At 37.5% G+C, this 13,305-nt stretch overlaps 1 protein-coding gene across 1 annotated transcript in view; it reads left to right on the top strand.

Annotated features, from left to right (window-relative positions):
* The window catches only part of ZC3H12B (zinc finger CCCH-type containing 12B), a 30,929-nt gene extending 18,244 nt beyond the window's left edge, over positions 1-12,685 (top strand). Inside the window, exons 2-6 of the mRNA XM_005526157.3 lie at positions 2,155-2,920; positions 4,988-5,127; positions 5,835-6,069; positions 6,157-6,263; positions 6,817-12,685. Coding sequence (XP_005526214.1) covers positions 2,319-2,920; positions 4,988-5,127; positions 5,835-6,069; positions 6,157-6,263; positions 6,817-8,237 — 2,505 coding nt within the window. The 5' untranslated portion in view covers positions 2,155-2,318 and the 3' untranslated portion in view covers positions 8,238-12,685. The remainder of the gene's footprint in view (positions 1-2,154; positions 2,921-4,987; positions 5,128-5,834; positions 6,070-6,156; positions 6,264-6,816) is intronic.
* The last annotated feature ends 620 nt before the right edge of the window (positions 12,686-13,305 follow it).

The following is a 13,305-nucleotide window of genomic DNA, read 5'->3' as shown; positions in this document are numbered from 1 at the left end:
GAGCTCTTTAAACTTGGATGAACAGAATCATGCTGTTCTTTGTCCAGTGCCAAAGCAGTACAGTCTCAGTAATTTGAAAAAAATCAGTCTTGCCACATGTATTGTAGAGCATTCTTTCATTGCAATATTTTGTAAGCTGCAGGTGCAGTGTGCTGATAACCTTGTTTTTTAACCTCCTTTTACAATAATTTTTATATTTTTTTTTATTGGCAAGGTACAAGGTTATGTATGAGACCTAATTAAAATCCATTCCAGGTTAAGCTATTAATACATCTATGTTGGCAAGTACTTGGGTTGTAAATACACTGCTATTAGTGCTATGTGAGAGAAAAATCATGTAGAATGAAAATAGAGGGTACTGTAAAAATAATATGTAAGTATTAAGGGAGATACTCTTTGAATAAATAACATGAAAGAACAGCAGTTTTTAAAGTCTAGCTTAAACCTAACTAATCAAGACTGGAATTGCCATTCAAACACAAGGAAACTCTTTTTATTCCATATAGCATGAAGGACTTAGACTATCACAGAATCCTTTAGGTTGGAAAAATCCTCCAGGATCATTGAGTTCCCACCTTGTCAAATAGACCAGAGCACTGAGTGCCATGTCTGATTGTTTTCTGAACACCTCCATGCATGGTGACTCCACTGCCTCCCTGGACAGTCAAATCCAATGCTTGACAACCCTTTCTGTGAAGAAATTCTTCCTGATGTCTGAACTAAACCTTCCCTGGCAGAGCTTGAGGCCATTTCCTCTTGTCCTATTGCTGGTTGCTTGGGAGAAAAGACTGATCCCCACCTGGCTACAGCGTTCTTTCAGGCAGTTGTAGAGAGTCATAAGGTGTCCTGTGACCTTCCTTCTCTCCAGGCTGACAAAATATAAATATAATAAGAATATATGAAAATGTGAAAAAGTATGGCTCTTCTTTATTAAAAAATAGTGTTGATTAGCTCAAAACTTGACCTTTTAGGGTTTTTATTTAGGTACGAGTGATTAACATTTTCCTAAGGAAATTAGGCTTCTGAGCAGCTGTCTCTGCATGTGTGTACATTTTTGTTTGCATAAATTGGAGTGCCATCTGGTAGAATGTTACTGCATGTTTATGGTAATTATATATTACTGTATAAAGGTTTTGCAGGTTAATAATCTTAGGTTCTCTTTGAGACAATTTTAGGGGGTCTGGTTGTTGTTAGGCCAATATGGACCTGTCTCAGAGATCCTTTGACATTTTTATGGTTTTGCTTATCAAATTTTATCACTCTTTGGTTGTTCTCTGAAATATTCCCATAGACAATAGAAACCCACCAGTTAATGTAGGGAAATATTTAAGAAAGAAACCTTTCTAAGACTTAGTAGCAGAGCTTTGAACTAGATTCATCAGGGGAAGGGATGTGCTTCTGAGTGTCAGAGAGGAACCAAGAAACACCAGCACTCTAGGAAGCAGCAGGGAAACACCTATAAATTGTCCCAAAGAAATTAGGGATGACCTCTCACAATTGGTGAAGAGGCCATTTTATGATTCTGTGAGTGGTATAATAGGTGCTGTTATTTTCTGCATCTTGTTACCTAAAACCAAAAGGATGTGTAAACTTAAAATGAATAAGCTTTGACTTACATGCACACTGGTGATGCTTTTAGTTTTCTTTTGTGGATTATATTATTTTGTTAATTTTCTCTTCTGTTTTCCAGAAGATACTTCTGCTAGGTAAACTTGTTGGTTCTGATAGTAAATCCTTACTGAAAGAGGCTGAAATGGTTTGTGTGAAATTTTATGCATACTGGAACACTGCACAGTTGTTCCTAGTGTAGACAGGCTGTTCCTGCAGTAGAAGACAGGTTACTAGTGGAAATGGTGGCTCACTATTTTCTGTTTTATTATCTTTAAATATTACTGAGATAACCATTCATTCCACCTCTATGTTTATTGTGTGGGAATTGTCCTTTTTTCTGTAGGTAGAGTAACTGAGGGAGGGAAAGCAAGTTTTATTTGTGATTACAGAGACAGTGTAATTATATGCTTTATTATAATCAGTTTACATAGAAATGTGAATGACTGGGGACATCTACTGACTTGTAAACAAAATCATTGTAATTGAATATTTTGCAGAATTGATCAAAACCTAATTTTTAATTTTTTTTCTTTTTTTTTTAAGGAACTTCATGTTGGTGTTGCTTATGCCAGAATATAGTAAGCAAGGCAAATTAGCTCCAGCCTTGTGTAAAATTTTAATTGGCCAACATGATGCAATTGAGTATGAATTCCTGGTGGCTTTGGAAATGAAAGAGAACTGAGCGCTCTGGCTGGAAGTTGAACGTGATGACGGCCTGGTCTATGGTAGGGAAGCTGAAAATGGAGAAGAGGCACTCCAGAGAAGACAGAAATGTGGAACAAGATGCGGGGGAATGCAGTGCTGAATCTGAGGAATGGACGAGCTCAGAAAGTGAGCCTGAGCAACCATACTTCAGAAGCAGTACTCAGTGGAGAGAAAAGGAGGTTTCCACCAAACCGCATCGGCCGCTCTGCCGGTCCCCGTGTCTGGATCGCCCAAGTTTTTCACAGAGCAGTATCACACAAGACTTGAAGCTAGATGAATGCAAAACAAATTTGGACAAGGAATACCAAGCTAAAATGGATTTTGCTTTAAAGCTTGGGTATGCAGGAGATCAGATCCAGGCTGTACTGAATAAGTTGGGAGCAGATGCGCTCATCAATGATGTTCTAGCAGAGCTTGTGAGACTTGGCAACAAAAGTGAATCAGAGGGACAAAGCACTGCCAGCAGTACCACTGGTACTCTGGTGCCAAGAGGCCCTTGCCCAAAGGAAATAGCAAGCCCTGAATTGTCACTAGAAGATGAAGTGGTGGATAACAGTGATAACTTGAGGCCAATTGTCATTGATGGAAGCAATGTCGCCATGAGGTGGGTCTCCCTGTCACAATATTTGAAAATAATTAATCACTAAAACATTTAAGAAAAAAGCCAATATTGATGGCAAAGTAATTTTAAGTCATGTAGACTATTGCACTGATAATATGTCTATTTTATGGACTTTTTAGGCTAGGCTTTTAATTATGCTGTTACTCATTTATGTGTAATCCATATTCCAGTTCCCCTGCCCTCATTTTAAATCCAAGTTCTCACCTCAATTCTTTTGTTCAAAAAGTCTATTGTAGTGTGCTTTACTAGATGAGTTTAGTATTTTGAAGTCCTTGAAAAATACTGAAAATTGTTTCTGGGCATTAAAGGAAAGTAACCATAGTGTAGGAAAACTTGGTTCATTCTAAAGTGACATGCAGTGTATGGTAATGAAATGCAGGGAATTAATGGTATTTGAGCTCTTGATGATTGAGCCTGCTCAGTATTCAAAAGCAATTTAGCTGTGTCAGAACAGGGATAATGCAAACCTGCTGACCTGCACAGCTACGCTGCTTGCCCCACCTCGAGTACTGAGTGAAGTTTTGGGCATCCAAAGGGGAGCCACAAGGATGGGGGAGGGTCTGGAGGGGAAGACTTTGAGGAGTGGCTGAGGTCACTTGGTTTGTTCAGCCTAGAGAGGGGGAGACCAAGGTCGGACCTCATTGTGGTCTTCAACATCTTCATGGGGGGAAGCAGAGGAGCAGGTACCGATCTCTTCACTCTCGTGACCACTGACAGGACTCAAGAAAATGGCAGGAAGCTGAGTCAGGGGAAGTTTAGGCTAGATATTAAGAAAAGGTTTTTCACCCCAGGGGGTGGCTGAGCACTGGAACAGGCTCCCAGGACAGTGGTCACAGCATCCAGCCGGTCCAAGTTCAAGAAATGTTTGCACGACACTCTCAGGCACATGGTGGGATTCTTGGGGTGTCCTACATGGGGCCAGGAGTTGGATTTTGATGGTCCTTGTGGGTCCCTTCTGACTCAGGATATTCTATATACACTTGGCTGCTTAGGTCAACACTAACCCAAGAGATACCTGTCCCGTACCACTTTTGAACATCTGTAGAGTACAGAGTTCACCTAGCCAATTTGTTTATCATTGAGTAAGTATGATTTTTTTTATGAGGGAGTTACTTAAATTCTGTTTAGTGATCAGTGATACCAAGATTTCTTCAGGTAGTGTTCATACAATAGACTTAGTATCAGTCTTCTGCTCTAAAAGAACTTGTGATATGTTTATTAAGTTTATTAAGAAAATTCGGGTTTTTATAGGTGTATTGAGTATGCTGACTTTTCAAATACACAAACCCTTCAAATCCTATAACAATATTTTATATACAGAAATTTCCAATGTCATGTTGGGGTTACATCAATCCATGAGATGTTTCTGTAAAGAAACCTTGTTTTCTATCAAACCTCTTAAAAATTTCTCCTTTCCCTTGCAGAAATTTCTTGGGCCTTTTTTAAAATTAAGCTCTTTTATTTGAATTGTGTGCTGTCTTAGAGACTCCTTTGTGTCAGAAAACAAATTTTTTATGGGGATGGGACTTAAACAACTTAGACACAACTATTTCTTTCCTATAAAAAGTTCTAACAAAAATGCAGAACATTTAGTATCAAAGGAAAAGATTTTATTAATATAGATGTTTAAAAACACTGATCACCCATGGCAGTCAGCATTGTTCATTCCTCTTTTTGTGCTTGCATTTTATAGTGCTACTTAAGGTGAGCTCAGTTTTCGGGGAAGGTGATATTTTTCATTAGGTCAGCTAATAAAATGAAAAAAACTGAAAACCTTCATGTTTACTTGCTTTTTCTCTGGAGACAGTGAAATGTCACCATTTATAGAATTTTTAAGTAGCAGGGGTGCTGTAATCTGATGGCTGAATAGCTCTGTTCAGTTGTCTTTTTCCGTGTAAAGGGACCTAATAAAACTTTACAGCTTTGTTTTCCTTGTATCGTTTGACCATAGCAGCTTTAGAACAAAAAAACAACCAAACCACCACAACAAAACCCAAAACCAAATGTAACTTCTGTCCTTGCTGTTTCTAAAACTTGCATGTTCTTCAGCCATGGTAACAAAGAAGGATTTTCCTGCCGGGGAATTCAACTAGCTGTTGATTGGTTTCTGGAAAAAGGACATAAAGATATCACTGTGTTTGTACCTGCATGGAGAAAAGAACAGTCTCGACCTGATGCACCGATTACAGGTAACATCAAGATTTTCTTCGACCACTTGGTTAAAAATGAAAAGAAATTATTGTCGTGTTTCTGATGGGTCCCAGTACTGGGCTGTGGATGTGGTGATGATGTTGCAGTCAGCTGTTTGCTTGAAAATGGAACAGTTTCACTGGTGAGGAAACAAACATTTAAATATCTGCATGTGTAAACAATGTTGTGTGTTTCTTAACATTATTGGATGGTTTCAACGCCTTTGAGAAGCAGTAGTTGAAATTTTCCCATTCACAAACATTGTTGAGCATATAGGAACTGAGCCTTATTTGCTGGGTGAATATAAAATAAGTGGTAACAGGCCAGGGACTCAGTAGGATTATCTTGAACCCTGAAAAGGCAGCATGTGTTTTGACCCATAGAAAGTCCTTGCATTTTAGTCTAGGCTAAGAAGGCTATTGTAATACAGTAACACCTGAGTTCCTGATGTGTTCAGGAAGACTGAGTAAAGGTACATGGCTACAGAGTGGTTATGAAGTTCAAATATTGAATATTTACTCAGTGCTTTCAAACCTCAGAAATAAAATCCACATCTAAGTGTTTTTTAATCATAATGAGGACTGTGTATGAATATAATTGCAAGATACTTTGTCAGATGAAAAAGGCAATATTTTTGTAATACAAAGGTTGCATTTCTTTCTTTTAAAACTTTTTAAAAAGCTGCTCAACTAAAATTTTTTTACAGATCAAGAAATCTTACGTAAATTGGAGAAAGAAAAAATTCTTGTTTTCACCCCATCTCGAAGAGTTCAGGGAAGAAGAGTAGTTTGCTATGATGACCGATTCATAGTAAAACTTGCTTTTGACTCGGATGGCATCATCGTGTCAAATGATAACTATCGGGATCTTCAAAATGAAAAACCAGAATGGAAGAAGTTCATAGAGGAGCGGCTGCTAATGTACTCTTTTGTGAATGACAAGTATGGGTTTTTTCTTCAAAAGTAAATGAATTTACTAATTCAGCATTCTCAGGAAAAACTGATCATGTTTCATTTCTTTTCCCTTAGATTTATGCCTCCAGATGATCCTTTAGGACGCCATGGTCCAAGCCTTGAAAATTTCTTAAGGAAAAGGCCAGTTATTCCTGAACATAAGAAACAACCGTGTCCTTATGGTAAGTGCTCAAATCAGATCAATTTGTTGAATTTAAAGGTAGGTGAAGCAAGTAATTAACATCTTGTCATTAGAAGAACAAAAAAATGTACCACTTTTCATGTTGCCATCCAAGCAAAATGTCCACTTTTATACCCTTCATAAACATATTTATAAAAGTGTAGCAGAAAATTAAGGATTGCCAGATACATCTTGTGGATAATACAGCTTTTTGCTTTTTTTTCTTTCTGGTTTGTATTCAAGGGAGGATATTAGTAATTAGTAAAACTGTGTTAAAGCTGATTTGTTTTATATAGCACTGTGTACGTTGTCATTATTGAAATCATGAGCCAGTAGGAAGAAACATGGTATGTCTTGCCATTGATGCAGATAGCTATGGGTACGGGCAGCAGTCTGTGACTGCCTGTATATATCAAGTACATCATTATTCCTTAGGGGTTTAATATAGAAATACTACTATTGAAAAAATGGTGAAAAATATAAAGAAAAAAGATAACAACTGGTGGTATTAAGGAGTTTTTGACGTATTTAACCTGAAAACCCTTTTCTTCCAGGTAAAAAGTGCACCTATGGGCACAAATGTAAATATTACCACCCAGAACGTGCAAACCAGCCTCAAAGGTCAGTAGCGGATGAGCTTCGAATAAGTGCCAAATTATCTGCTGTGAAAACTATGAGTGAGGGAGCCTTGGCCAAATGTGGCACAGGGCCATCCAGCTCCAAAGGAGAAATCAGTTCTGAAGTGAAACGCATTGCCCCAAAACGTCAGTCAGATCCAAGCATTAGGTCAGTAGCTGTGGAGCCTGAGGAAAAGTTATCAGCAGCCCGGAAGTCCGAGGCCAGCTCTGTCCCGTCTCTGGTTTCTGCATTAAGTGTACCAACGCTCCCTCCACCAAAAAGCCATGCAGCTGGTGCATTAAATACTCGTTCTGCAAGCAGTCCGGTGCCAGGTTCCTCACAGTTCGTACATCAGAAATCCTCACTGGAACATATGTCCAGTGTGCAATATCCTCCTATACTAGTCACCAATAGCCATGGCACCTCAGTTAGCTATATTGACCAGTATCCCAAATACGAGTCACTGGGGGACCATGGCTATTACTCCTTACTCAGTGATTTCTCCAACTTAAGCATAAGTAGTATCCGTAACTCAGATTATTACGGGGCTGATATGGACCAGGGGATGTATTCTAGAAACTCAAGCCCCTGTCCTGACAATTGCTTAAGCCATACAAGTAATGATTCTTATTCCTCTTACAATGACTTGTATCTGGGTGTAGCAGATGCCAGTCCAGAAGACAATGTGAAGAGCCACAGACTGCCATCGAAAAATCGTCTTCAGCCTTTCCCTCATGGTTACCATGAAGCCTTAAATAGAGGTCAGAGTTACGGAACTGAAGAGCCTAAGCAATCCCTTCGGAAACAGTCAGTTTCCCACTTAGGCCTCCATGCCCAGCATCCCGTTGTTGGAGCACGGTCCAGTTGTCCAGGAGAATACCCTGTGCCTCAAAATGTTCATCCATCAACTGCACAACCAAGCCGTGCCTTGGTGATGACAAGAATGGACAGTATTTCTGACTCACGGCTTTATGAAAGTAACCCTACAAGGCAGAGGCGACCACCTCTCTGTCGAGAGCAGCACGCCAGCTGGGATCCATTACCCTGTGCATCAGACTCTTACACTTACCACTCGTATCCACTGAGTAACAACCTCATGCAGCCATGTTATGAACCTGTCATGGTAAGAAGCATGCCTGAGAAGATGGAGCAACTCTGGAGAAATCCCTGGATTGGGATATGTGGTGAGCCACGGGAACCTCATATCATCCCAGAACATCAGTATCAAACATACAAGAACCTCTGCAATATTTTTCCTCCAAGCGTTGTCCTTTCTGTGATGGAAAAGAATCCCCACATGACAGATGCACAACAGCTGGCAGCTATGATTGTTGCCAAATTAAGAACAGGGCGTTAGAGCAGTACAGCCTCTTTTGGATAAATGAACCTGTACAGCACATAGGACCCAGAGGAAAACTTACATGAAGGAAGAGGCCAATCTATTGTAAATATTTTCTACTAAGATAGTATAAAATTCTGTACACAGTAGCAGTCATATATATGCTGAGGCACTATATAAAAGTTGATTGTATTGCAAATTTTAAGATTTTAAATATAGGGATTTTTAATAGTATTTTATAGGAAATGCATACCTTGCTGCATGGATAGCTCACTAAGAACTCTAATGTCACAATCAGTGTCTCAAAGCTGTTACTACAAAATTAGTGTTAGCAATTATATTGCATGTATTAGTGTACACTTACAATTTGCTTATAAATACCTAATCGGCTTCTAAAAGTATGCTCTATACACACCCAGATGACTTTTAGGGTTTCAGCTTTGTCTTTTGACACTGCCTACTGGCATCTTAAGTACTGAAGAAAAAGTAAATTTGCTAAAAATTAAAATTGGTTCTAAAAGGAAAAACTGATTTCAGTTTTTCAATGTCAACATGGTTGTTGGTACTTAAATTTCACAACTGTCCCTCAAGAGTGTGAATAACTATTACATTGTTCAATGTGTTGGCTCAATCCAACAGAAGCCAAATACTTTATTAAATTAGGACCAAAACATTAAGGAATGTAAAGGCATGAGTGCCATTCAGTAAACTGAAACTTTAACTGTAGCTTCTCTCCAGAATCTCCTCTCAAACGTGCAGTAAGCAGCTGCTGGCCCAAATGACTAGACAAGCTGAAAATAAATTGTCAGTATTATGTAAACTGGATTATTCAACTTGAAGCAGCAAAAACTGGATGTTAACATGGAAGTTCATCACTAACTGCAGCCCTTCCTCTGGGAGCAAGGATGGTGTTTGAGCGAGCCTGACATTCAAGGTCGCTGTACAAGATCAAAAAGGGTGGAGGGGAAAGGCTGCTTCTTGCAAAGAGATGCTCCAGTTTGGGTTTGTGGCAAAGCTGTCCTGGTTTTTGCTCTTCATATCCACGCAAAGGTGTGCATTTGCCTCGTGAAGGCTTTTAGAATTCCTGTTTCAACAGGTGAGATAATTTTGTGTGGCATTGTTTGCGCAACTGGTATCTTGCTCAGGGTGGGAACCTTTGTAGCTAAATGTCTCCAAAAGAGGCGTTTATTGGTTTTTTTAAGCTGCACTGACTGTACGCCCTTTTTTGAATCCACTGTATATTTCAACATTTTGAACCATGACTAACTCGACATGTCTCGAGCTAGGACTTGTTGACTTCTACTGTAGTTTTTTTCATGAAAGTTGAGAAGGCCTGGTTTATGGCCTTTTGTTTCTTCATGAGAAGGTGTGACACTGCCTAAATGTTTCTTACTGTGAAACACACAGAACGTGAGGCTGCAGTCAGGGTTGTTTCTGGTGTTTTGATAATGGCTTGCATGCTGCTTTCTAGTTATCTGTTTGTCTGAAAAACAAAGTTTATCATTTCCTCCACTTGTGTTACTGTAGTGGTTGGTTTGATTCAAAATATCTTGTGGGCTCTTTATCATGTGCAAAATAGGTTCCTGTCATATTTTAAAAACCCACCAAATGAACCAACAAGAAACCACAATTAGGGGTGCAACTACAGTTAATTTACTGACATTTGATAACTGTATCATTTCACACAGGATAAATATCCTTGTGTTGGTACAGGTGACGTATATAATGACTATGTCATTATGTATTTGAAATGAAGTAACTTGAAGGTGATTCTGTACTTACACTTGGTGTTTAAAAAGAACTTGTTTTAATTAATTGGTTATTCTCTCTGTTAGTGGGGAAAATAATTTAGACACTTATAACAGCTGGGGGAAAACAGATTTAACTCTTGACCAGTTTTCAAAAACATTTCATATTTTTAATTTGCAATTAATTCTTATTCTCTTCTCTTGCATGGTATAAGCAGCTGAGAGCAATGCCTCAAATAACCAGAAATGACCTTTTGTTTGTTGATACAAATTGTATCTCTTTTTCTTGATTGTATAAAAACTGTGTATAAAAAAAAATAATCTCTAGATTAACTTCAGTATTACATTTTCACCACAATGTTTGTGACACCATGTGTCACAGGGAAGTAGCCCATGAATAATTATGGATTTTTTTTATTTAAAATGGGCACTTGTAGTTTATAGACAAACAGGGATAACTTTTCAGAACCAGGTTATTATGTGCACAAATACTGTGTGTACACCTCAAAGCATTACATAGGTATCTTCAGTCTATTTATTAAGCAGATACATTCTTGCACTAAACTTTATGTAAAAATGTTGCTGTTAACTCATCTGCATGTGTTTAAAATGTAACAGTAATTGCTATAGACCCTATTTTATTCTAACCAATTAATTTATAAATTATTTAGGTATGAGATGAAGTTTATTGTGCACTCATGTTTTCCATCTTGCATGGAATTAAATATTTGTATGCAGAAAAATGTTTGTTCTGTTTTTCTCCATTTATAAAGATAAGCTATTTTAAGAGAGGGTTAGTAGGTGATTCTGATGTTCTCTAATGTGGAAAACTGAACTGAGATTTCTGTAGGAAGTGCTGGGTGGCTTATGGAGATATCCATTTTTGTTGGATTTGTCCAGTCATTTTAATTTTCACTAACCTTTGTTTTACTGATGGAAGAATTCCTTTTTAAACAATGGGAATGCTGTGAGAATACAAACCCAGCATACTATTTCCCTAAGGCACTTCAAAGGCAAATTGTCTTATTCTGAGGAGCTATTGGCATCTCTCATGCAGAGTTACAGAATTGGCAGAGTAGCCTTGTGGAAATAATCTGTGCAAATTTTGTGCTTGTTTAGTCCTCCTTAGAGGTAATGAAACTTTTCTATGTGATGTAGTCTTTCCTGATCAACTACTTTAAGTGATAATTTGGTCATCCACACCTGTTTTCAGATATGTTTACAAGACAGTTCAAAACACTGACGCATTCATTAATCTTTAGCGCATAAGCTTGGATTTCTTCTTACATGGAAGAGTTGATCTTATTAACACCTGATCATAACTGTCTATATTGTAAATATAAGACTTTGTATAAATGCTCTTTTTTAGAGCATGGTATTTAAATGTTTTTAAAACTGTAAAAGAACAGTTCTGGAAACTATATTTTAATAAAATCCATGAAAAAAACAATTCTAGATGAGGGGGGAGAAAAAGTGTGAAGGTAAAATCATGAACTACTGCAGTTGATAAGAGTTGAGCAGTAGATTTTAGTGCTTTACTGGGGCCAGAGCATTCTCTGGGAGTTCTGATTTACTTATCTTTCATCTTCAGCTATATTGCTTTCACATAATTTGTCACTTAAAAGTGTGTAACTTTAAATTCATAAATCAAAAACCAAATGCTTTATGGAATGTCAGTCTAAATTATTTCATGTTTTTTGTAAGAATTACATGTCGGTAATATAGTAAATTGTACATGATTTCACTGCTGTTAGTCCTGTTGTTGTCATATTGAGCTGCAGTAGTTGGCTTTATTAATTTGTAGAATTAAACATTACTGTTTAATTGTTGTAAAATTTTATAAATCTCTTTGGGTTTTTTTGGTTGACCCAAATATAATGTAAGTCTTAATGACAAAATGAGTGAAAATGGATGTTAAACCAGTATGTGGTATTCTTAAATCTCTGTAGTGGTAAGTGGGCACTGCTCTAGTTGCTGCAGCATGTAATTTATTTACTAGCATGAGTCTGTTTAGCTTTTGTAAAAATGCTTTAGCTGTAAAGTTAAAAACAGGTATGGAGTATGGTTGTTAGAACAGGTAGAAGGAGCTTCATTGAAAACAAACAAAACCAAAAACATCTAAGTAGGTGAGTTTCCCCCTACATACTTCTAATGCCAGTTTGTCTCAAGTTATGCATTTTGGCATTTTGTTCAAATAACAAAGTTAAAAATACTTGGTGACATGTATGCGTATCAACCAGCAAACAGAAACATTCAATTATTGTAATTTGTAAAACTCCACACTAAGGAACATGCATAATTTCTGTGAAACTTTGTTCCAAAGTTGAAATAATACTTGATCTTGAGTTGCCAAAAGTTCACCTGAAGCATTTGTAGTCCAGGACTCAGAACAGTCAGACCTTTAGATCTGTCACCGTTATCTCTATGGTGAGAATTCAGCTTTCACACTCCTCTTACGTACCGTACCTATTGCTTGTTTGTGTGACAGAGCCCTCATTAAGTGTATTTCCTGCAATATTTCAACTGGAAAAATACAATTGCACCATCATGTAACCAGTCTTATGCCAGTGAAGAGTCATTATACAATACTGCTGATTTTGGTCTGTATTTAAAGTTTGTAAATGTATTAAAAGAATTGCAAGAATCTAAAAGAAGTGTAGGCTATCACCTGTTCCCCTCCTGCTCTATGTAAATGTTTTGCACAATTATTTAATAATATTAAATATGTTATAGTTTATATATATAAAAAAATTTGCTTATTTAATAAAACTGAGAGCCATTGGATTATTTGTTTCTAGCTTTTTATTTTTCAACCCTCTTTAGACAAGACCCCCAAAAAGCTTTTTTGCCCAAAACAACTGTTACAGTCTGTCCAAGTTATTTCTTGGTGGCTTTTTCTAGCTGATTTACTGAAAAAATCCCAGATTTTCTAGGTGGGGTAATGGCAGATACACAGGGCAGTAACTACAGCTGATCAAAATATGGTAGTAGTAGCAGCACATGATTTTACCAAGTGCACTTCCTCCAAGAAGGGAAAGAAGTTACAGATGGTATAGTATGTGCAAGCATCACACATCCCTATTTGAACTGTTACGCTTGTTTGCAATACAAAATACAGTAATTAAGTAATTTCATACTCAGCCAAAGGCAGTAATAAAGGAACAAATCCCTTTCACTCAGAATTTCCTAAGTAAGCCTAATTAACTACTGGGTAAAAGAAGTATTTCTAAAAATACTTGAAAGAGGAAGAGCTTCCATGAAAGATTCCTCGTAACAGAAAATTTATTTCCTTTTGCATTGGCACTGCTTGCTTTTACAGAAGGAAATATGCAATGTAC

Source organism: Pseudopodoces humilis, chromosome 15 (assembly GCF_049639895.1).
Source record: "Pseudopodoces humilis isolate 2021_Gansu_Grassland_sample_001 chromosome 15, ASM4963989v1, whole genome shotgun sequence".
Lineage (NCBI taxonomy): Eukaryota > Metazoa > Chordata > Aves > Passeriformes > Paridae > Pseudopodoces > Pseudopodoces humilis.
This window is presented reverse-complemented; position numbering and strand designations above follow the sequence as displayed.